This window comes from Mus caroli, chromosome 3 (assembly GCF_900094665.2).
Source record: "Mus caroli chromosome 3, CAROLI_EIJ_v1.1, whole genome shotgun sequence".
In the NCBI taxonomy this organism is placed as follows: domain Eukaryota; kingdom Metazoa; phylum Chordata; class Mammalia; order Rodentia; family Muridae; genus Mus; species Mus caroli.
In genome coordinates, this window is record NC_034572.1 from 138318224 (window position 1) to 138341412 (window position 23189).

The 23189-nt window shown below is 39.7% G+C and overlaps 1 protein-coding gene across 7 annotated transcripts in view; it reads left to right on the forward strand.

Moving 5' to 3' along the window:
* The first annotated feature begins 797 nt into the window (after positions 1-797).
* The window catches only part of Odf2l (outer dense fiber of sperm tails 2 like), a 35296-nt gene continuing 12904 nt past the window's right edge, over positions 798-23189 (forward strand). The window contains exons 1-11 of one of the 7 annotated variants that reach the window (XM_021157920.2): positions 798-999; positions 6548-6712; positions 8472-8604; positions 9395-9523; positions 10242-10301; positions 10421-10492; positions 11310-11426; positions 15129-15314; positions 18137-18246; positions 18971-19106; positions 22117-22227. In XM_021157920.2, the coding sequence (XP_021013579.1) occupies positions 6606-6712; positions 8472-8604; positions 9395-9523; positions 10242-10301; positions 10421-10492; positions 11310-11426; positions 15129-15314; positions 18137-18246; positions 18971-19106; positions 22117-22227 (1161 nt within the window). In that variant the 5' untranslated portion in view covers positions 798-999; positions 6548-6605. Of the gene's footprint in view, positions 1004-1249; positions 1908-6547; positions 6722-8471; positions 8605-9394; positions 9524-10241; positions 10302-10420; positions 10493-11309; positions 11427-15128; positions 15315-18136; positions 18247-18970; positions 19107-22116; positions 22228-23189 lie in introns of those variants that run through there. The other 6 variants (XM_021157923.2, XM_029475410.1, XM_029475413.1 and 3 more) reach the window with 6 other exon arrangements.

The window sequence follows — 23189 nt, forward strand, 5'->3', positions numbered from 1 at the left end:
GCTGCATGCAATACCCAACTTTATTCAGAGCGTCAGACAGTGTATACCCTGAGTGTTAAGAAAGGCCACTTGAGTATATAATAAGAAGGACAAGGTGCACGGGGCAAAAACATGTTTGTCTGTTTTTTCCCATAGAGGCAAATAAATTGCTAATAGCCAGTTGTACAAAAACTCACTCCTATTTACTACACCTGGGAGGAGCATGAAAACATTCCAAGAACAATGACAAAACCCCCAAAATCTCATAAGGAAAAAACCAAAACAAAACAAACAAAAAACCCACTACTAGGTCCTTTTTCCTACCAAGATCTCATTTGGCCGGTTCAGCAGTTTAGAAAACACAGCAGCTTTATCTAAGGACTTAGGGACTTGAACGACATTTTGGAGAACCTGCTATGTTTTTTTAAGAATAAAAACTCCTGTGGGGATAATGCCATACACTGGAAAGGTTTTTCTGTCTTGGGTTTTTTCAAATCCTATCTGCAAAAAAAGGCAAAAGCAGGGAAGTCATTTTTCGATCCAGTGTCAAGAGACTTGGAACGGACCTTCCTTCCCTGCTAGGATGAGAGCGGTTGAGATTTTTCGGTCAGCGACTCACAAAAGCTATGCCTTTTCTCAAAGCTAAAGCTTTTGAAAAATCTCACCAGAGAAACCAGAGCAGAGACAACCCCCCGCCGGCCACGCCCCCTCGCTCCCTCCAATCACAGCAGGAACGGCGCTCGCGCTCTAGAGCTCCCGGCCAATTAGCTACGTCGGAGCGGGCCGACGAGGGCGGGGCGTCCGTTTCCACAGAAACCGCTGGCCGGTTACTAGCAACGTTGAGCTCCAAGGTGGACGCGCTCAGGCCGCCGCTGCCTGTTCTGGTGACTCGTCGGCTTCTCTCCCCGCGCTCCCTCCCCGCGCTCCCTGCCCTTCCTTCTGGCCTCCTACTCTCTCTGCACTCTCCGCCTGCCGCGGTGACCCAGGGCCGGGCAGGCCTCAGAGAGGCCTCCGGCCGTTGTAGGTAGTGGCGGCGGCGGGGGATGACGTCAGGGCGACGGGCAGGCGGGAGTCTGGGGTGGGCTCTGAGGGCGGGCCGCGCGTGACCCTAGGCACCCGGAAGTGAAACCCGTGGTGCTCACCCCTCCTGAACAGTATGTGTCTGGTGCTCAGGTCCTCCACTGTCACCCAGAGGAAAGTGGACATTGTGCCCCCGCTTCCCGCGGTGTGGTCTCGGGGCGCCGGGGAGAAGTTAGCGGGGGGTAGGGTCTCTGCAGAGCGAGGGTCCGGGTTTGGGGGTGTTTCAGCCATAGTGTTTTCCTAATCTTGAGCTCACCAGCTGGCAGTCCAGTTCTTGACGTACCCCGAGTCATGTCCCCTGTCTCTGGCACTGAATATGTCAGTTGAGTAACCGTAACCTAACAGTGGCTGCTATTGGTGACCCTAAAGACCAAGTTTCTCTGTCACGCCATGGCTTACAGGGTGTCAAGTGTTTGAGGGTACGAGTGCCTGGTTTAGGTAAAGGAACAAACTGTAAATGTAAGCTTTACTGCATACCTTTGATTAATGGTGAGACCGGCCATATTTGTAATTTTTAATAGCAAAGTATTATTATTGCTGTTTTCTGCTAATTCTACAACTGGTGTATATTAATAGTTTTAGTCTTTGCTTTTCAAGCGTCTCAAGATCTGAGCAGATAGCCTCATTTATTCGTCACTTTTGTTAACTCCATACAGACAAATGGGAGTCAGGAGGAGTATAGAAATGATCCGTTGTAGGCCACTGATGCTCCCAACCCTCACCCTCTGGTTTAGTAGTTCTCCATTTATGACTGCTTCAGCAATGACTTTCTACAAAGAACAGATAGGTCTTAAACGTTGTTCTGTAAAATCAGTTCTGATCAACTCAGGCTTGTAAGTAAATTTAAGGTAGGTTGCTTAATTCAGGATAATTACTTTAAAAAGGAGAAAGTGGGAAAACGTGAAGACTGCTGAGATGCCCCGCAGAGTGGGCCAGATGGCATCTAAGTTTAAAGGAGGTGGAATAAAGTAAGACGAGTCCAGGGATTCTACTTCTTGCTCAGCCTGTTACTGTGACTCTAAACCACCCCTGTTGCTGTCCTCGATGGTCATCCGTGGTCCTAACATCTGCAGTATCCTGGGATCTTTAAACAGTGGCCTCTTTTGTCCTTTCATTGTACCAGTCCTCGGTTTATTTCTGTGACACTTTCAATCCTTGTGTATCCACTGCATTTCTCCAATAACATCTCCTGGGCTTTCCTTAGAAACCCTTGCCTAATGGTTCCAAGCCTCAGTTTGTATTCATTGCCTCTTCAGTCCTGAGGCCTGCACTACGATGGGGGGCTTCTCTGTCATCAGTGGCTTTCTGGCCTCTGTGCTGGTCTCCAGTCCTGTCACATGGTGTCAAACCTCTGCTGCTCTCCGTGGTCCCTTTCCTCCTTGAAAACCAGAGCCACGTGGAAAACTCTTAACTCATTACTAAGTTTAGCTACCACTTAAGGTGCAGCCTCGGCCTCCCTGAACCACCGCGTCGCAGAAGAGTTCACCTCAGCAGTGCCGTTCACTTGTTAATTATAACTACTTTTGCAGCTCAAGCTAACCAGCGTCCGTTGTAAAGCAAAGCTTTTGTTTCAGTGCTGCTGGTCTCCTGTTGACTCTTCAGCCCCAGCTGACAGATTCTTATTCAAGTTAGCCTCTCTGAATCATAAATGTCACCCTGTTCCCTCACTCACACCCAATCATTTTGATAGCTTTTATTTAGAAATCTGTTTTCCTGCTTTGGTCATTTTTGCTTATCTATTTCTAAGTTTCACATTTTTTTTTCCATAGTGCAGTCTAAAATGCTATGCAATTATCTCTTTGGTAAGTTTTGACTAGTTTCCAGAATATAGAGAAAAGGCATCTTTCTTACATATACTTTCTGTTTCTTGCTGAGTATTTGAATTTTTGGATGTTATTTTAATAGAATTTTCATGCTGTTGTTGGAAGTCACTTAACTGTGATTTTCAGGGATTGGTGTTTAGCAAACAAAAGCTTATAGAATTCTATGCTTTCTCGTCGGGGAGAGTAGTTTTTAACCAACCTTTGCCTAGACTAGTCTGGGTGCTATGATCTTTTCTAATGCCATTGTTCCCGAGCATCCATCCCTTCACACACTTACTGATCAGAATACCGTGATACTGTGGTTATAGCTACATCAGCAATGCCATTATCACCCTTGACAGGTTAAAAAAAAAAAATCAGAATACTGATGGTTAAGAATTTGCTCAAACTTGTGTGGGATGGGTCACTAACAAGTTGTACAAAAATGCAATGTTTGTCAGTTAGCCATACCTTGCACATAACTGAAAACTTGGGCAGAACACTCAGTTTCTATTAAAAAAAAATGCCTTTAGTGAACTGAAATGAGAGTATATTTTATAAAGATAGGATATTTTATAGATGAAAGAGAAGTGTAGCATTTGGTTTGGCAGGCAAGCATTTTTATATTAAGGAAAGCATTACATTTGTTCATCTACTTTTGGTTCCAGAATTGTCACAACACCAAAACAGTGGCATGTCTTCAGACATGTGTAGTCTTTGTCTTGTAGCGTATGACTTCTTATAACTTCTGTGAGAATATGTGACACTCACGTACTTCTCTGCTTTGAGTTGGGAATGATAATATCATGGAAGTCTTTCTTAGATCCCATCCTGTTTTCCTTTCTCCTCTGTGATAAAATGCCTCAACAGAGCAGTTTTAAGAGAGGAACGGTTATTTGACTTACAGTTCAGATTATCACTCATCTTTGCAGCCAAGACAGCAGGAGCTTGAAGCAGTCAGCCACACCCACAGTCAGGACCAGGGGGAGACTGAATGTATGCATGCATGCTTCCCTTTGCTCTCTCTCTTTTATTTAGGGCTCAACCTATGGTATAGTGTCACCTACAGTCAGGATGTTTCTTTCCACCTCAGTCCAGCTAAGAAAACCTCTGACAGGCATACCCAGTAGGCAGCCCAATTAAGGCTGTTCCTCATTGAGACTGCTTTGTCAGAGTCCTAGATTATGTCTAGATGATAATTATCTACCATGGGTCCCTATTTCTGCCACACTTTCACCATTTAAGATGTAGTTAATATTTGTAGGTGATGAAACAAAAAAAAAAATTGCTTTCTAATTTGTGATAAAATTTTAGAATAGTGTGTGTGTGTATGTATGTGTGTGTGTGTATGTGTGTGTATGTGTGTGTGTGTGTGTTGGTACGTGTACCAGTACCCAGAACTCAATACATGAGAACTCACTTAAATTACTGATGCTAAATGATTTTCATTTTATGAAATATTTTCTAAGAATGGAAGATTCTTAACCTCTCATGCTGGTTTTAAGTTTTTCTTCTAAGTATAGAAATATATAGAGTATACCATAGGTTGAGCCCTAAGTACATCTTTCTTTTAACCCTAGAAAGGTCAGTCAAGAGATGGATATGTGAAAAGCAGTCATTGGTCATATTTGTTGAGAGTGCTAAGCTTTGCATACTTTCCAGGCATTGCTGAATTCTCCAAAGCCTGTAGGTGCTTAGGATTCAACTATAAATAAGACATTCTTTCTTGAGATCCCAGTCTGTGGAGAGATAAATATTTAAACAGATAAATGAGAAAAAGATAAATGCTAATCGCCCCCTGAGGGGCTGTGGCAGTTACAAACCAAACAGACCCACAGGAGAGTTTGCTGGGATGTCACAGAGCCTGCTTCTCTTTAGCCTTAGTTTGGCTTTTCATGTGTGTATGTGTGTGTATGTGTGTGTGTGTGTGTGTTGGCACGTGTAACAGTACCCAGAACTCAATACATGAGAACTCACTTAAATTACTGATGATAAATGATTTTCATTTTATGAAATATTTTCTAAGAATGGACTGTATGTAAATATCTCCATATATTCTCTACATCGTGATTTTTGTAGTAACAGATGCTACACAACTCAGCAGCAAGAGATCCAGGAGGAGTATCACAGGCCCTCTGGGTTATTCTTCCTTTTGAATTTTAGCTGCTAAATATTTGTCTCTGCATTGTATATTGAAGCATCAGACAAAAATTGATGCATTTTTTTGCAGGTTTTCTGGGAGGTTTGTGACTTAACTAAATATTTTGAATAGTTTCAACCTATTATTTCACATGTACCTAAACTAATGAAAAATTCTTGAACATAATGTATTTTAATAGGGAAATCTAAGACTAAATCTTAAATATTTGAAAAGCAATGTAGAAAACATAAAACATGACTTTTAATCTTGTATGAACAGCCACAACAAAAAAGACACATAACCATTTCTAACTAGAGTTGTGAAAACTTAGCCTCAATGTTGCTGATGTGTTAATGGGGCAACTTGGGAGGAATTCATCTGTAACCAGTCACTTGTAAAAAATAACATCTTCAGGGCTAAATGAGAAGATTTTTGCTAAAGTTCAGAAGTACTGTCATTTTTAATTATTATCTTCATCATCAAAGAGTATTATTCTTGATTGAGTTGGAAATGGGAATGAAGAAGTGTAACAAGAAGGATGACTTTCAAGATAATATTTTATGTGCTCTGCCGCAGTTGTTGGGAAATGTGTTTAATGTTGGTGCATTGAGTTTCTGCAGTGGTAAGAGGAAACAGGTTCTGTTGCCTAGGCCAGATGGAACTAGTACAAAATCCACCATGGTTTGCATATTTGTTTTCTAGTCCTTTTGGGTGAATATTGAAGGATTGCTATAATACTTCAGGAAATAGACCAATAAAGATAACTACATTTGGGCCTAGAGAGATAGCTCAGTAGTTGAGAGTTCTTGCTGTCACCCGGGTGTGGTCGCACACGCCTTTAATCCCAGCACTTGGGAGGCAGAAGCAGGCGGATTTCTGAGTTCGAGGCCAGCCTGGTCTACAAAGTGAGTTCCAGGACAGCCAGGGCTATACAGAGAAACCCTGTCTCGAAAAACAAAACAAAACAAAACAAAAAAAAGAGTGCTTGCTGTCCTTGCTGAAGACCCAAGTTCAGTCCCAGTAGCTATGCAAGGTCACTCACAATCCCTGTATAGCCTCAGCTCCAGGGGACTCTGATCTCCATGTTGCCACCTCCCTAGGACTCATGTGCTCATACCCACGCACAGATGCAAGATTAAATAAAATCTAAAAAGTGATTTTGTGTATGTGTATGTATATATATGCAAGCCTTTCGAAAAAGTATATGGAAACTTGGAATTGGTAAATTATTATGCAATGCAATTTTGATATTATTTTAAGGTAACTAGAACAGTGAGTGAGTAGCATTTATAATTTTTTAAGACAGAGCCTCACTATGTAGCCCTAATTGGCCTGGAGCTTGCTGGGTAAACTGGGTAGCCTTAAACTCACAGAGATCTGCCTCTTAAGTGCTAAGATTAAAGACATGCACAGCCATGCCCTAATAGCAGTTATAATTTTTTATTGCCTTTGAAGCATTTATATATAATTGAGATCTTTAAATCACAGAATAATGAAAGGAAAAAAATCCCTCCTGAAATGATAAGTTGAATAACATGTTTCCTAGCTTTCAGTGTCTGTGGAAAAGTTGTTGCTGAAGTGCCTATAAAAGAGTCACTGAGTTGATGGAGGTGCCTACTAGTGATGGAAGTCGTTCAGAGGGCCTGATTTCTTATCTCATCCAGGAGAGAGGATCTGTCCCTCAGTGTGCCCCTGAGAACCACCTCAGCAGGTAGCCTTGGTAGGAGCAGAACAAATCTCATCTTCCAGCTTCTTAATTAAATGGCAACCATTCATGAATAGCCCTGTCACATTTAGTATTTATTCATTAAAATATGCCTGCATAATCTGCTTATAAAAATACTTACTCAACAGATTAGAGCAGTTGCCAGTCTTTATTATTCATTCGTTTGCCTTACTTGTTATTTGTACTTTTTGAGACAAGGCCTCACAGGCAGCTCAGGCTGTTCCTAATCTCTTAGGCTACTTGCCTTGGCCTTTTGTGTGCCTACAGGTGTGTGGTTTAAGATTATTATTATTATTATTATTTGTAATGAAAGCAATTGAAAAATTAACCCAACCTATTAATAGCTTGTAAAGTGAGTATTATTGCCTGGTGTATTGCTGTGTAACAAATGATTATCATATTTTGCTTCTTTTAAATGGGAAATTTACTTGTTATTTGTGTGAATTAATATTCCCCCCAAATAGTAATCTTAAAAAATGTCATTATTATTGTTGTAGGTTATGACTAGCTTTTACTTTAGTTTGCAGAAAATGGGGACTGGAGAGATGGCTCAGCAGTTAAGAGCACTGACTGCTTTTTCAGAGGCCCTGAGTTCAATTCCCAGCAACCACATGGTGGCTCACAACCATCTGTAATAGGATCTGATGCCCTCTTCTGGACATCAGTCTGAAGACAGCGACAGTGTCCTTATATAAAACAAACAAACAAACAAATAAATAAATAAATCTTTTTTAAAAAGAACATGGAAAATGGTGTTTCATCAAATATAATTGTTAATTTTTGTGCCCATGGTTTTGAATGAATGACACTTATTTATCATAAGCTTTTTGACTGTAAGCCAGTGGTACTTATGAACCGAATCTTCTCTTTGAAATATCTGTAAGATGCCAAATGCGTGTGTGTGTGTGTGTGTGTGTGTGTGTGTGTGTGTGTGTGTGTGTGTGTATGTGAGACTTGTACTGTGGAGTCAGCGGACAATTTTCATATTCTGTTCTCTCTCCAGCATGTGCGTTCCAGAGTCTAAACAGATCTCTAGGTGTGGCAGCTAGTGCCTTTACCTGCTGAGCCATCTTTGCAGCCCCATCAGTCCTAAATGAGTCTTCATGTGACATTCTACAAGGACAGTAAAGTACTGAGTGATGAAAGGCATGGTGCTCTCACAGTACTTGCTGTTTGCTTTATAGATATTCAAAAAGCTTCTTTCAAATTTAGTTATATGTAGATTTTTATTTATTAAAAATCTTAAATATACATTTATTAAAAAGTTAGAGATAAATTTATTTTATGTGTATGAGAATTTTGCCTCCATATGTGTGTGCACCACATGCATCCTTGGTGCCCATGGAGGCCAAAGGAGTGTATGAGTTTCCCCAGAACTGGAGTTATAAAGAGCTGTGAGCTACCCTCTGGGGCTGGGAATAGAACCTGGGTCCTCTGAAGACCACCAGTGCTGAGCCATCTCTCTAACTCTATACACAAATTTAAATGTACATAACGTGTGACTCCATAGCAGCAAGATGTAAGATGAACTATTCTCCTACCTGAACTCAAGGTCCACGTCTTTTGGCCTCTGTCAGTCTATGTTTGGCCTGGATGCTTATAGTCCTGGTGTTAAGGTCTCCCCTAGGGGCATCTAAGTCAAACTCATGTCAGTCCAGAGGCAGGCTTGACTGTTCTCATCTTATATAAAAAGTCTCCAGTTTATGTGTGAGAAGTAACTTTAAGCTTATTTGTCTGTTATTAGGCTCAAGCAAGACGTCGCAAATACAAAGATGGAGTTGAAAGCAACGCTTAAGGAAGCTCAGTTGGCATCCTGTTCAGTTGAATTACTTTTGCCTTTATTTAAGAACACTGTGGAAGGAATTAGTCTAGAAAACGTGAGTGTTGGACTTAGAATGGCTAATGAGATGGAAAGCGAGCATAATATTCAGAGTGCCTTGACCAAGGACTCAGATCTCAATGGCATGCCCGTGAATGGGTTCATGATACCAAATATGGGGGCTGGGGTAAGAATTCTTTATTCCTGTCATTAGCTGCAGTTCTTATAAAAGGTTGTCTCAGCCTATAGTGTACTTAGTAAGAGACTAGACTGGAAAGTACAAATTGGTATGTGACTGACCTGGCCTTCAGCTAGAGAATGAAACTTTCTGAAGGGTGGATTTAAAACTAAAATTGTGGTGTGCAGAGATGGTTCAGTGGCTGATCTCTTCCAGAAGACCATCTCTAACTCCAGTCGCAGAAGAGATGGTTCCCACTTCTGGCCTCCATGGGTACCAGGCACAACACTCATTTACATAAAATAGTAATAAATCTTTTAAAACTAAAACTCCCCGAGAGATGCCATGTATCTGCTTACTGTGGCATCATTTGGAACGGATGATTTTACAATTTCAAGTATGCTTCACTTTGGAACAAAGACAGCCTGTGCTCTGCACATTAGTAGAACAAATACTTCAAAGCTGTGGGGTTCTACAACTTCCTCTTATTTTAATTTAACTACTGTATAGTGCATTCTGTCTATTATTGGTAAACTTGCCAGGGCTTACCAATACTATATTCAAAATAATGATTTTGATACTAGGAAATAGTTCCTCATTGATAATATTCTAGGGTGTTTTACTTAATGTTGTCTTAACATGTAGATATGTGCTTCTTTTATTTTGTTAGGCTAATCTTTCTGCATCCAATTTGAAGAAGATTTTTGAACAGAACGACATATTATCAAAAGAATTAGACACTTTTAACCGTGTGAAATTAGCCTTAGAACATCTTATTAAACAGACTGACTATGAACAAGTAAGGCTTCTGTGCTGTGTGCTGTAGTGATGCCTCCCATAAGGCTCCTGTGCTGTGTGCTGTAGTGATGCCTCCCACTTGGAGGATATTTTATTTCTCTAACTGAATATAAAATATTGGTATATGGAAACAGAAGTAATTCTTTGAATTTTTGTTTGAAATATAATTATTGAACTTCTACTTTAAATATTAATTAATCTGGCTATAGAAATGTTTAAAATTCTCAATAGTTTTCGCTTTCATGTGTATCATTATTTATATACACTTTCTCCCCACACAAATAAAAGGTACAGTGTAGTCACACTGTGTGCATTTCATATTCCACACAGTCTATCTGCAGAGCTCAAATGAAGAAATAGTTACTAGTTTAGGGGCCATGGATGTAGATCAATGGCAGACTGATTAACTGTCATAGTGCATGCCCTGGACTCCATCCTCAGGGAGGGGGGAAGAGAGTGACTGTAGAGTGCAGTTACTTAGGACATTGGAATTAAGAAATTCAAACTAGAAACTAAAGCAAACTATTCAAATGTAATTATATCAACCTAAAAAGTGTCTAAAGTAAGATAGCATAGCATAGAGGAAGACTACAGAATAGGAGCCAATACTGGCAACTCCCTTCTTGCAGAGCGTTGACATCTGTAGAAAATGAGCCCCCAAACTTGACAGTAATAATGCTTAAAACAGCGGTTTTAAACATGGATGATCTTTCTTACAGATAGGAGGCAGCTCACTCTGCTTGTTGAAGGATCTCAGGGACAATGAAAGTGAGAACAGAGTAAGCTTTTCCATTTGTTAGCCATTCTTTCTGACTGTTTTTTCTTTGTATGCTGCTTAGTTTTAACCAGTATTACCTAAGTTGTGACTTTTCTAATTCTAACCTGTGTTTTCCTGAAGAACCTTGAGGAAAAAGTACTTGAAAAGGAGACCTATATCCGTGAACTCTCGTGTCTGTTTCAGAATGAAAAGGTAAACACAGTTTGAGCTTTTGACTTTTTTATATTTTGTTAGCATTGGCCCCCTTTCCCTCCCTCCCTCCCTCCCTCCCTCCCTCTCTGTTTTCATATCCTCGGTTGTAATCACAATAAAGGCTTTTTGACACTTTAGATCAGTATTAATTTATATGTATCAGATAGAACATCTTTTTAAGTTTTTGTTGGTTTGTTTGTTCTTTTGGGGTCAATTTTGCTGTTTAGTCCACTTGGCATAAGTTACTACAAATTCTATCCTTCTGGTTTGGGTGATGTGTCTGTCAGAAGACCAGGACCTGTGATTAGTTCCTAAAACTCTTGTAATTCTGGTCTTGGAAAGAGCAGAGATGGGAAGGAAGGTTCCTGTGACTCACTGGCCGGCCAGACTGGTTTAATTGGAGAGCTCCAAGCCAGTGGGGGAGCCTGTTTCAGGAGCTGGATGACACCCACGTTGTCCTGTGCTCTCTAAACATATACGTCTTATGTGTGTGTCCCCAAACTTGTACACAGTTGAAAATATATAACTTATATTTTATTTTTGATAAGATTAAGTAGTTGGTGTTTGGAGGAAGACTTTTGACATACTTAAGTCTTACTTGGGAGGAGAGATGGGAAGATTTGTGGGAGATGGTTAGAAGGCATTGAATACATGTGCAGATTTTACCTGCAGCTTTTATGAAGTACATCTGTGAGGCCACAGTATATGGAAAGGAATGTTCTATTTCATCATCTGCTCAGGTTGAGTCTGACTGGGGGGAGTCTAACAATGACAGACAGAGGGAACACAGTAAGTTGCTGTTATTTTTCTTTTACAGGAAAGTGCTTTGAAAGCAAACAGGCTTTCTCAGTCAGTCAAAGTAGTACATGATCGTCTACAGCGCCAAATTCAGAAGAGGGAAGCTGAGAATGAAAAGCTAAAAGAACATGTACAGGTTATAAGTATTCATTTTTATAGTTAAGTAAGAAAGTAATGAAAAACTAACTGTAACAGCATTGCTTACTTGTGGAAGAAAGTGATAATAAAGGAATGTAATTTTGGCATTTCTGTGGGAAACACAGAGTATAAATCTCAGTCATGAGATGTCTGGCCTGAACATTTAGGCCCAAATCTGCATATGAAAATGTTTCTATTTTATATTTCAATCCAGGAAGCATGCGTGGAGAGTGAGTTTCTTTCCGATTTTTCTCACGGTATAGTTAATTTGTGTTTACTGTGGACATTTTTATAAATTATGGAAACATAAGTTAAAATAGCTTAAGATCAACAAACTGTTGTTAAAATTTTGTTGTATATTATTCCAGTCTATTTTCCATATCTCTATACCCTTTTATGGGTATCCTTGCATGTATCTAATAGGCAGTTGGGGAGTTAAGCTTCTCTTGTTACCAGTTATGATCACTGTGAATGAGCTCAGTTCTCATATTCAGGCCACTGAGAAGTTCCCTTTGTACTGATGCAGTCGAAGGAATGTTTAGTTTAACTATGTGTTCCTAATCACAGCCATTTGAGGTCAGAGCCTGAGAGTGCTGCTACATGTCACAACCTAATTAGATCCACTGTCTTATTTTCTATCAAAGGCAAAAAACCAGTGTTCCTACCTTCAGAAACTTCTACAAACTAAGGGCGAGGATGTCTAGGTAGACTTCAGTGTGTTTTTATTGTCCTGACTCATAACAGACATATGCAGCCTGTAGCACCTGCTTCAAGAACTCCATGCACGTGTCCTTCAGTGGATATACAAAGAGCGAGTGTCCTTTCCCAAGGACGTTAAGCATGCATATGGAGAATGTAATGGGTTTCAGTTAATTTTGTTCTTTGTTAATTTCATACCAGTGTCTGCTATATTCTGGTTACTCTCCATCTACTTTCACCTCTGTCCCTCCCATCCTCATCCCCCTGCCCATCCCTCCCTCCTGCTTCCTTCCCTAGATACAGAACTATCAGTCTATTATAACCACTGGGTTGGAACTATCCATCAGAGCTTGACAGGGTCAGTAGTGGTAGACAGCTAAAGACACTGGATTCCCCTCTCCTGTACTCTAGCAAATAGTCCTTCATTCTGTTCATGCCAGTTCCTAGAGCACCTCCCTCACTCCCCATGGATCCTTTCTGCTCTTTGCATGGAGGAGATAGGACAGGGCAGCTCATTTGCTGAGTCAGTGCTGCCCAGGCATACACAGGCAAATGAAGGGATCTAGCTTGTCAGTCACCTACCTCAGATTATCTTACACAGGCCTATGATATCCTTTAGTAGCAGTTGAGGATGTTTTTCAAATCTAAATGAAATAATGAGTTATTCTCAAAGCCTTTGTCTTTTTTTTTTTTAAATATGCTTAATCATCTGAAGACAACACAAGGCTAAAATCCTGAGTCTCTTCCACAGTGTCCCTACTCTTACTGATGCAGGTCCCCCAACACTGCACTACGGGGCAGTAGACAGAAGCCACTTTAGGGCCCTGCTGTTCTGCCTTTCTTCTCATACACACTCTGATTACACTTGTATTATTTGTATACAGTAACTATACTATGTAAAACAAATACATAAATTGTGGAATTTAAAGCAGTAGATAATGTGAAGGGATTAGAATATACTCATTAGATTTTGTGTTTAACAAGGTTGTTTTTTAAGTGTAAAACCAGATTTCAGTCTGGCAACATAAATCTCATGTTTTTACTGTTGTTATGCAGTAAACCTTTATAAATTTATGTTTTAAATCTTTCAAACCTATCCCAACGATGCTTTAAGTCTATTTTTTTTCTAAATTTTTGTAGTCTGTCAGTTGGAGTTAATTAGAGTATTTTTAGAGGAGAGGGGATAGATAATGTTCAGTATGGCACGTTGGTTCTCAACCTGTGGGTCATATCCCCTATAAGGGTTATAGATCAGATACCCTGCATATCACATACTTAACAGTAGCAAAATTACAGTAGCCATGAACATAACTTCATGGTGGGGGAGCTCAGCACAACATGAGGAACTTCCTTAAAGGTGGCAGAATTAGGAACATTGAGGACTACTGGTATAGCATGCTATTTATCCTATTTTCTCTGTTCTCACATATACCTACAGTAGGGTTATGTGTAGTCTACCATATAACATAATATGTATACATGTCCTACCATCTCATATCTATCCATTCACTTGGCAAATGACTGATGGTGTTTTACAACTATAAAAATAATTTACCAAATTCAGTCTATCCCTGGAATATTGAAGTGTAAGATTTGAGAATTTCATAGATGCATACAATATATTTTGATTATATACACCCCCAGCCACTTTCTCCCTCCAACATGTACCCCTCCTAACTTTATTGTCTTTCTCTTTTTTAAAAAACTTGTTGGGAGAAGTTTTTAAGCCATTGTAGAAACTGTTCACAGTGTGGTGGTGACCCCGTGTGGCCATCTAGAGGAATGCCTGGTATATTTCTTGTGGGTGGGTCCTTTCTCACACACAGACTTAGTTAGCTTCCATTTGTTTTTCTCATTTACTGTAGTGCTCCATGAAACTTTTTTGTCTGTTTAAGATACATTTGTAAAAGCCGCTGAAGAGGGAGTTGCTGATTCATAGTTTAAGCTAAGACTTAGACTTAGTTTATAAGCTTAGTTTAGACTAAGCAGTCTGTAGTGATGAAATCCAGAGGCCTGCTTCTTTCTTTCAATATTAGTGGAAGTGAAGGGAAAGGGCTTTTGCACAGGACTAAGTGGAAAAGCCCATCCTTTCCTGTGAGTGCCAGGTCTATTTTCTGTTGAAATGGCAGTCCCAGGAATGGGAGAGTCAAAGACAGATTCTGTAATTTTAGTTAATTTCAAAATAAACCATAACAGTCTTTCGTCATTGATTTTTGCACACTAATGTTCATTAACACTCACAGCCCTTAGTGCTCAGAGACTTAGAATCATTTGAAAGAAAAAGGTCAAGTTGTCACACTAAAGCAGGTCTCTCATGTGTTAGAGCTCTAAGGAATTGCTCCTGCCAGTTAGCACCATCCTATTCCATGGCTGCAAGCCTGCCCTTGGACATCATTTGACCTGTTCATCATTGTGTGGCCCTGGTAGCCAGTGACTGAATTACGTGGCCTTGGGGTCAATTATTTCCTAAGTCTACCAGTGTTGGACAAAGCAGTCCTTCAGTGTCCTGGCCGTAACTTTGTAGCAGCAGCACATGGCTTCTGGTCTTAATATTGTTGCTCCCTGGGTCTCCGCTTATCCTGTCTTCATCCTCCATGCCCTGTGTCCCCTGGAAACCTGAGGAGCTCCTGTGTACCCGGAGAGCTACTCGTTCCTTTCCAGCTCTGCATACACACAACTGAGATCATACCTCCACCTTGTGGTTTTAAAACTGTTGTGGGTCACAGCTCATCACAGGGGCTGTAAGTAAGGTGGTGGGTGGTTCTGTTACAATAGCAAGTGTGGGTCTCTTTAGTCATAATTTTATGTAGACTGAAGTCGTTTGAATTTTCATTTTTTAACTTGTCACAAGAAGCTTTGGTTACATCACCCCTTATCACTTTAACTTTTTAATCAATCATGATTAGCTGTTTTGATAAAATGTGTGGAAGATATGTGCTTTTTACAATATTTACATAAACATGAAGTTCTGATATAATTTAATTGCTTCTACATTCTTTAGAGCTTGGAAACCCAAATAGCCAAGTGGAACTTGCAGGTGAAAATGAATAAGCAAGAGGCTGTAGCCATCAAGGAAGCAAGTCGGCAAAAGGCTATAGCTCTGAAAAAAGCATCAAAAGTGTACAGACAAAGGCTGCAACACTTCACAGGGGATATCGAGCGCCTTGCCTCCCAAGTCAGAGATCAGGTGAGTGTGCATGCTCTTACAGATAGAGGATGCTTCCTGTGCTTAGATAGCGTCTTCACTTAGAGTCAGTAAGAGAGCAGGGTTACAGTTCGCAGGGTTAGTTAGATAGACTGGTTAGCGGAGTTAGATAGCATGGTTAGTTAGACAACATAGAGAGCTTGGGGAGCATAGTTATGGATAGCATAGTTACTGTACTTAGCAACTTTAGTTAGGGAGCATAATTAGTTATCCTTAGATGGCATAGTTAATTAGCATAATTAGCATTGTGGAGCTTTAAATAATGGTGTCATTCTTATCCTTGTTACTATTAATGTTATAAATTTGCTCGTCTTTTTTGCTTTGGACTTTTATTTTGAATTGTGTAGCACTTTTGGGGCTATTGAAAGGAGATGTGAGTGTATGCAATACCTACTCCCCAACACACACATTCAAAGCTTCTATGGCAGGTAAGGATAAGCCTTACTCCATCTTGCCTACTGGAAAGTTACAGTGCGTATTAACATACTAAAGGCCTGAAAAGCCTTTCAGAATGCAGTAATGAGGGCATGGAAGGAAGAATTCCCACACTTAACCACAGAACTCTTCTTGTACCCACAGAATAGCTCCTGGAACTGGTTCTGAGAAATATCAGTTTGGGAAATGCTGATTTATGTTATTAGGCCATATGACTTTATTCAGTAATTCACTTCATTTAACCTCTGTAATGCATTTGAAACCATATGCTGACGTAAACAAAACATGTGAAAGATATCTTTGAGTATAATACAGAGCTGAAAAATGGAGTTAGTGCTTTGTTCTTCTTGACAAATCATTATTCTTATTCAGTTGCCATGCAATAATATATTCTTTGTTTCCACGTCTCACTAGTATCCCCCTCTTCAGAACGTATGCTAAGGCTTATAGGTTTATTAGTAGTTTGTGGGAATGAAAACAGACTTGTATAAAAGTTGTACAAACAAAACAAGTTCATATTTTATAAGCTCAAATAAGGCTCTAATATTTAACTTACGTTCACTTGAGTACAACTAGATATTAGAATCGAAGGCTAGGCTCAACTTGTATAAGGCTGGGACCTGGCTGGATACCTAGAGATGCTTAGGGTGCCGGACACTAATCATGACACTGACACTTAAGGGTCCCCTAAGGTAGCTTCACCAAGTCCTGTGCAATTTAGGAAGGTTCTGCACTTGTTAAGCCTGGGACTTAGAAAGGGCACTTAGCCTCTCTGACTTTTTACCTCTTTATGAGCGAGGGGATGAGAACACTGCTTACCTCAAGTAGCTGTAGGAGCATGCGTAAGAAACAGTGGGGCTGCTACATGCTGTCTCCTTTGCACCCCTCAGTGTGTGGAGCTGGCTGCTCTGTTAATGTGCTGCTGCCTCTGGCTGTAAGTGCTTCTTGCTCATTGTCGTTGGCTCTTTCCCATGTTAATCAGTGGCCCTTCCTCCAGAGAAAGTCTTCCCTTACTACTCTTTAAGTAGCAGACCTTTAACAATGAACCATATTAATGTCTTAATTTTTATGGTATGTATTTCATTCTGAAGCTACCTCATGGTTTACTATTTCTCCTCCTCCTTAAGTGTATCTAAAGCTTGAAACACAAATGGGTCCAACACTGAGACAATTCCTTGAGTTCCTGTTTGCTTTATTGCATGTGTACATGCATTACAAGGAGAATGGGGTTTGCAAGGAAGGGATGTGAGGCCTGTTAATTAGGAGGCTGCAACAGGACTAGTTCCAGTGCAGTGCAAGGTGAGGGGCTCTTGCTTTGTGTCTTTTTATAAGGACAGGTAAAAGAAGAATGAGGACTTTAAATATCTAATATACATATTTCTTACTCATTTTTAATTCCATGTTGTCAATATTATATGTTATAATAGAAACTACCTTTACAGTATATGTTATGCCTATCTCTTGCTTAAAATTTATTTTACACAAAATGTGAAATCTGGTTCTAGTCCAGTATAACACACATTGCTGTGAAAAACATAGACAATATCTTGTATATACAAGATGACCACTAAGCTCTCTTCTCTGCATGAATGATAGAAGGACAGAGGAAAATAGTATGTTAACTGCTGTCCAAACCATTTCTGGGTCTTCTGATGTGTGAGTAACTGGCATCCTAACGAGTTTGTTTTTCTGTGGAATGTGGACAAAGCCAGAGAGGCTAGAGCTTTGAGGTTAGATCTGCAGAGGGCTACTGACATTTATTTACTGAGTGTGTGCTGTCTTCCTGGAGCCATTCAGAACCCTACAGACAGCAATGAAACAAACAGACAAAAGTCCTCCTTTGTAACTCTCATGTTCACACTGGCTTAGGCACTGCTGCTGCTCCTCTGTGCTGACAGCAGCAGTGTAGTCAGGCTGACAGTGATCTCTGCAAAGACAAATGAGCTGATCTGAGATGCTGTGGAGCTGGGGAATTGCAAAGGGTTTTTATATATTATGGGAAACTTTTTTCTCACATGTATGTGGTTCTTATGTATAAAGAATGGAAAAATGAAGATGTATTCACACATAAAATAGAAGTTATTTTTATTAATTGTGAAGTATTACTTATAACTAGTCATAAGAGCTTTTCAAAATGGTAAGTTGGAATTTTACTGTGTGCGTATAACATAATAGTCATGTAGGTATTTTATTAAAGCTCACTTTAAACTTTACTATATTGAAAGCTGCACACTAAGAACAGTTGTGTGCTTTGCTAGAAGAGTGTTTTCATATTTATAATGTATTATTTATAATGTACTTGTGTATAAACCTGAAAAGAGAACACACACACACTTCAGTGACAAGCTGAATGCATTATGTGTTTTTAGGAAGCCAAGTTGTCTGAAACAGTTTCCGCTTCCAATGACTGGAAAAGTCAGTACGAGAAAAGTGCCATAGAAAAGACTGAGCTGGAAGTGCAGATCGAAACAATGAAAAGGTGAGCAGGAATGTACGCTGATTCCTCGTCAGTGCTGCGTGCTTGGGTTTTCTGGATATTATGTAGTGAAGATGCTTTCAATGCTGAAGGTTTCCTGCCTCTAATATAAACAGTGCACTGATATTCCCATTTTCAAAGGTGAAACTTGCACATTAGTACTTTGTACTTGAGGATGCATTAGTGTTATTTCTTATAAATATAGATACTTTGTCCTAAATGGAAGTGATTTTCTCAATTAAACAAGAAAGCGAAAGTAGCAAACTTTATAAGTGTTTTAAAGTCCAAAAATTACTGTCACTTAATTCAAGTGACTAAAATGCGTAATAGAATATTAATGAGTAGAAATACATACCTTTTGTTCTTTGACACTGCTGCTGTTAACTGAACAATAACAGACCGTGATATTTAAATTTTCTTGCCAGGCTGTTGTGCTTTATTATGGAAAACACATATGCATATATGTGTGCATATATGTGTGAATTCAAGAGCCAGGCAGACATGCATCCTGTGGGAAGTAGGATAGATGGTGTCATCAGTAGATGTGTATTTATAATCCTGGCTCATTTGAGCCTAGCCCTGAGGTACCACTCCTGTTCCCTTGCTCCATGCGTCCTGCTACCTTTCTGTGCTTTTAAAAATTTTAACCAGTGCACCCTACCAGAATAATTTAAAAAACACTTGTTATTTGAATGAAAATTTTTGTGCTTTCACTTATTTTATAAAGGCAAATCGCTAACCTTTTGGAAGACTTGAGGAAAATGGAAACTCATGGGAAAAACTCATGTGAAGAAATTCTTAGAAAACTTCACTCACTGGAAAATGAAAATGAAGCCCTAAATATTGAGAATGTGAAATTAAAGGTAGCAAGTGTGCGTGTGTTTGTGCGTGTGCTCACTTAGCAGCAACGTTGTGGACTATTGGCTATTGCTCCTGTATCGCGTGTCTCTCATCTTCCTCATGATATTATATTATGAAATAATTTCTGGATCTGTCGAGTGTATCTGTATAAAGTATGTATCCGTGCTTATATTTATGTTTATCTATTTAAGTTTTAAGATTTTTAGTTACATGTACAAAAAGAAGTTTAAATTTCACTTAGCAGGACAAGCTTGTAAGGCCGCACAACTTTCTCTTTGTGTCAACTTTCCAACAGCTTATTTACTTTCTAATTCCAGCAATGGATCATCCAAAATTGCATTAGCTTTACTACACAAAAGTATTTGTAGGTGTCATGGTTACCATATGATGCAACATCAGACTGGATCTGTGTGAAACCAGAAAGTATGTTCTTGGCTCCTTTATAACCAGAAAGAATTTCCAACTGAGTCATGTCCGAGGAGTAATTGGTTTATATGTGTCCCAGAGAAGAGATGGGGGAGGAAGACTTTAGACTTTCTGAGAAAAAAAAAAGAAACCTGAGTTCTTAGACATCAGATTTGCCTGTGGCTGAACATGAGGGTGCCATTCTCAACTCCAGAAAGCAAAAATTAGAAAAGTGCTTGTACCATGAAATACATAATCACAAAATTCTCCCAGAGTCATGTTCTTGGAAGAGAAATAATGGTTTAGGAAAAGTAGCAAGGATTTGGATGTAACTGCCTTCTCCATCCCTCCCCTAAGGAGAGAACTTCAGCAATTATGAAATTCAAAGTCCGGAATCCCATCATTTTTCTAAAAATCCTTTTCTTTGGTAACAATAGTTAAATTTTATATATCTTTCTCATTAGTCAGTCCCTCAAAAGTCCATTGCAATTTCTCCTAATGTGTGCATAATTTTAAACATCTAGTAATCATAATTATTTCAAGAAAAGGAAACAAGTGAGTTTCTAATGCCAAGAAAAGAAAGTGTTTCATTCCTTAAAGGATGAAGATTCCAGAAGTTCTACTTCATACTTATGTTTCTGGAAACCCATTCTCCACTTTTGTCATTGTGGGAGCTCCTATGTATCGCTGGCTAGCCTCACTGGGCTGGTCTCCAGGTGTCCTGCTGGAGTGTCATGGCTGCTGCCCCATTTCCTGGAGCCTGTGTTGCATAGCTTAGTTCCCCTTATTTTGTTAGGCTATATCTTCAAAATATTGTTTTAACGTTAAAAAACAGAAATTAGGAAGAAGTACATATGAAGGATTTTATGTGTGCATCTGAAAATACCTTTATTCTGCCTTCATTTTGACTTCAAGTAGATGCAGCATTCCAGCATTCTTTGCTTGGCTGTCTCTTGCAATTGAAGGTAACAGAAAGCAATCTCTTGCCAGTCTGATTCTTAGACTGTGGGAATGGTACTTCAAATTTATGCTGAATTCCCAAAATCTTCCTTTATCTTTGCTGTGTTAACATTTCATATAGGCCTGCTGACTTGGTGTGTTTTGGGGAAATGCTTTCTCCTCTCTCTTTCCATTTTCTTGCGACTGTACTAATGCGTCATTGACCTAGACTGATGCCTGTTTTCAGTCTCTGCTTTTGGTCAGCTTTGGGGATAGTTTTCCTTTTCTTTCTCTTCCTCTTTTTCTCTTTCTCTTTCTCTTTCTTCTTGTTTTTGTTTTTTATACAGCCCAGGACCCCTTGCCTAGGGAATGCGCTGCTTACAGTATGAGCTGGGCCTGGCCCTCCTTCATCAGTTAATCATGACCCTCCCTCACAGGTATCCCCACAGGATAGCCTGAACTAGGCAGTTTTGCAGCTGGCTGTAGACTATGTTGACAGTAAAGGCTAATGAGGACAACTTCGTTAGAAGATACCCATAGTTTCCTTTCCTGCTCTCTGGCTGTTATGAGATACTTGAATTTATACTCAGCTTTGCCGTCTTCTGATACATCCCAGCTCCTCTGTGGCTTACCCCATTGGACATGCACCTCAGGAAATTGACACCGTGCCTATTGTATGCTGCTACTGCTGAGAGTAATAATGTCCTCTGCTTCTGACCCTCTATGTGCCTTCTGCTGGCATCTATGAAACTTTGATAGGCCAACTGGTATATGCCCAAGGAGACTATTCTTGTAAGTCTTAGCATGTCAGCAGACTTTGTGCTGCTCTAAAATTCTCATATAGTTATCTTCTGGATCCCCTTCATATTTTTATAATAAAAACATTTATTTAATGTTCCTTCAGCAGTGAGCTGAGGCAGGTAGTTAACCTGTTTCCTAAGTAGTTGCAGTTTATTCAAGCTGTGTTTACTTATAGCCTGTGTTTTCCTTAGTGGTTTAAAACCCAAAGTTGACCATATTTTACATTTCTGTGTATTTTCTTTTTCTGCTATCTTCTATGTTCATAGTATCTTGACAGCTTGCTTGCTTATGCATTTCAGTATCTAATAGGTATGGTTACTGTCCACTTGGTATCGTCTATATATTGTTTGCTCTTCCTATTTTAGTCTTTCATATGAGGTGTCTTTATTCCCAGGTTTACTTTGATACTGGTTTTATTAAGTAGCCCCAGCTGGCCTAAACCTTGGCAACAGTCCCCTGCCTGGCTCTGTAAGCATGGGGTTTATAGTCATGGGCCACTTTGCCCTGCTGCCAACTCAGATATGAGTTAGTTTTGTCATATTCCTTTCAACTGTTATACTTTTGGTGGAGATTGAGAAGTGTTAAATGAATGTAGAAAACTTGGAATGTCAACATTATCAATTCTTCTTGTTTAGAACACAACTTGTTTTCAGCTCTTTTTATTTGTCAGTAATAAAAAAAAATCCTGTCCTGTGTACTGATTAAATTTATTCATGAGTATTAGTCATTAATTTTAGATGGCAATTATATGCAATCAAAAGATTACTCCATTGCTGTTGATGAATGAGTTATGATTTAATAATTCTTCAGCTAGGACTGCAATGCTCTGATGGTTAGGAACTCCATCAGTCACGTGTTTCTTTCTAGGGTACACTTGATGCCTTGAAGGATGAAGTTGCTTCTGTTGAAAATGAACTTGGAGAACTGCAAGAAGTAGAAAAACGACAAAAAACCCTCGTCGAAGGATACAGGACTCAGGTGACTTGCATCTGTTTTAATGTTGGTTAAAATCTGTGGATGACTGAGACTCAGGTTGTCAGAACTGAAGAGGTGGGGCAAATATCTGTGACATAATACAAGTCAAGGATGCCATACATTCCTTAAGACCCCATGTGCCTTCATGAAGTTGTCTTGCTAATTCCAGATGCTAGCTCTACTTAGGAAAACAATAGAGTTTTGGTTTGTTTTTTTTTTTTTTTTAGATATTTTCTTTATATACATTTCAGATTTAGAGTAAACTTAAAATTGATTGCATAGGCATAATGAGAATCTTGTTAGTATGCTTAATGGCATTGATTTAAAATAATGACTACCATCTAGGGTTATTAATCACGGCATTCCTCTTTTCCTAATAAATAATGGAAAATTCAAATTTATTTACATGAAATAAATGGAAAGAAACATATGAGGCTCGGAACCATTGGAAGTGTGCTTGCTATGCAAGCATGAGGACCTAAGGTCAGATCCCCAGGACCCAGCTACAAAGCTGAGTGCAGCAGTGTGCATCTGTAACCCAGCACTAGGAGGTGGAGCAAACCCGTGCCTGGAGCTCCTATCCAGCCAGCTCAGTCTGTAGTAACTCATCTCAGTGACAGACCAACCCTGCCTCAGAAAACAGACCGTGACTAGAGAGGACATCAGACATTACACTAAAGTACACACACATGCACATGTATACATGCATATGCCACAGAGACACAGAAGAACATATGCTGGTTTATCTGAAATAGAATGTCCAATGATAAGTTACAGTTAGGCTTTCAGTTTTAGAAGTGTACTGAAAGCTACCCACGACCCCCACCACAGGATGTTGAGACTTCTGGTGAGTGGAACACAGCTTCTGCTCCAGTCCAATCACACGGGACCTGAGACTGCTTTGGTTGGGGAGGCAGAAATCCGGCCTGAGTAGGGCCACAAGCCTCTCCGGTCAGAACAGCACC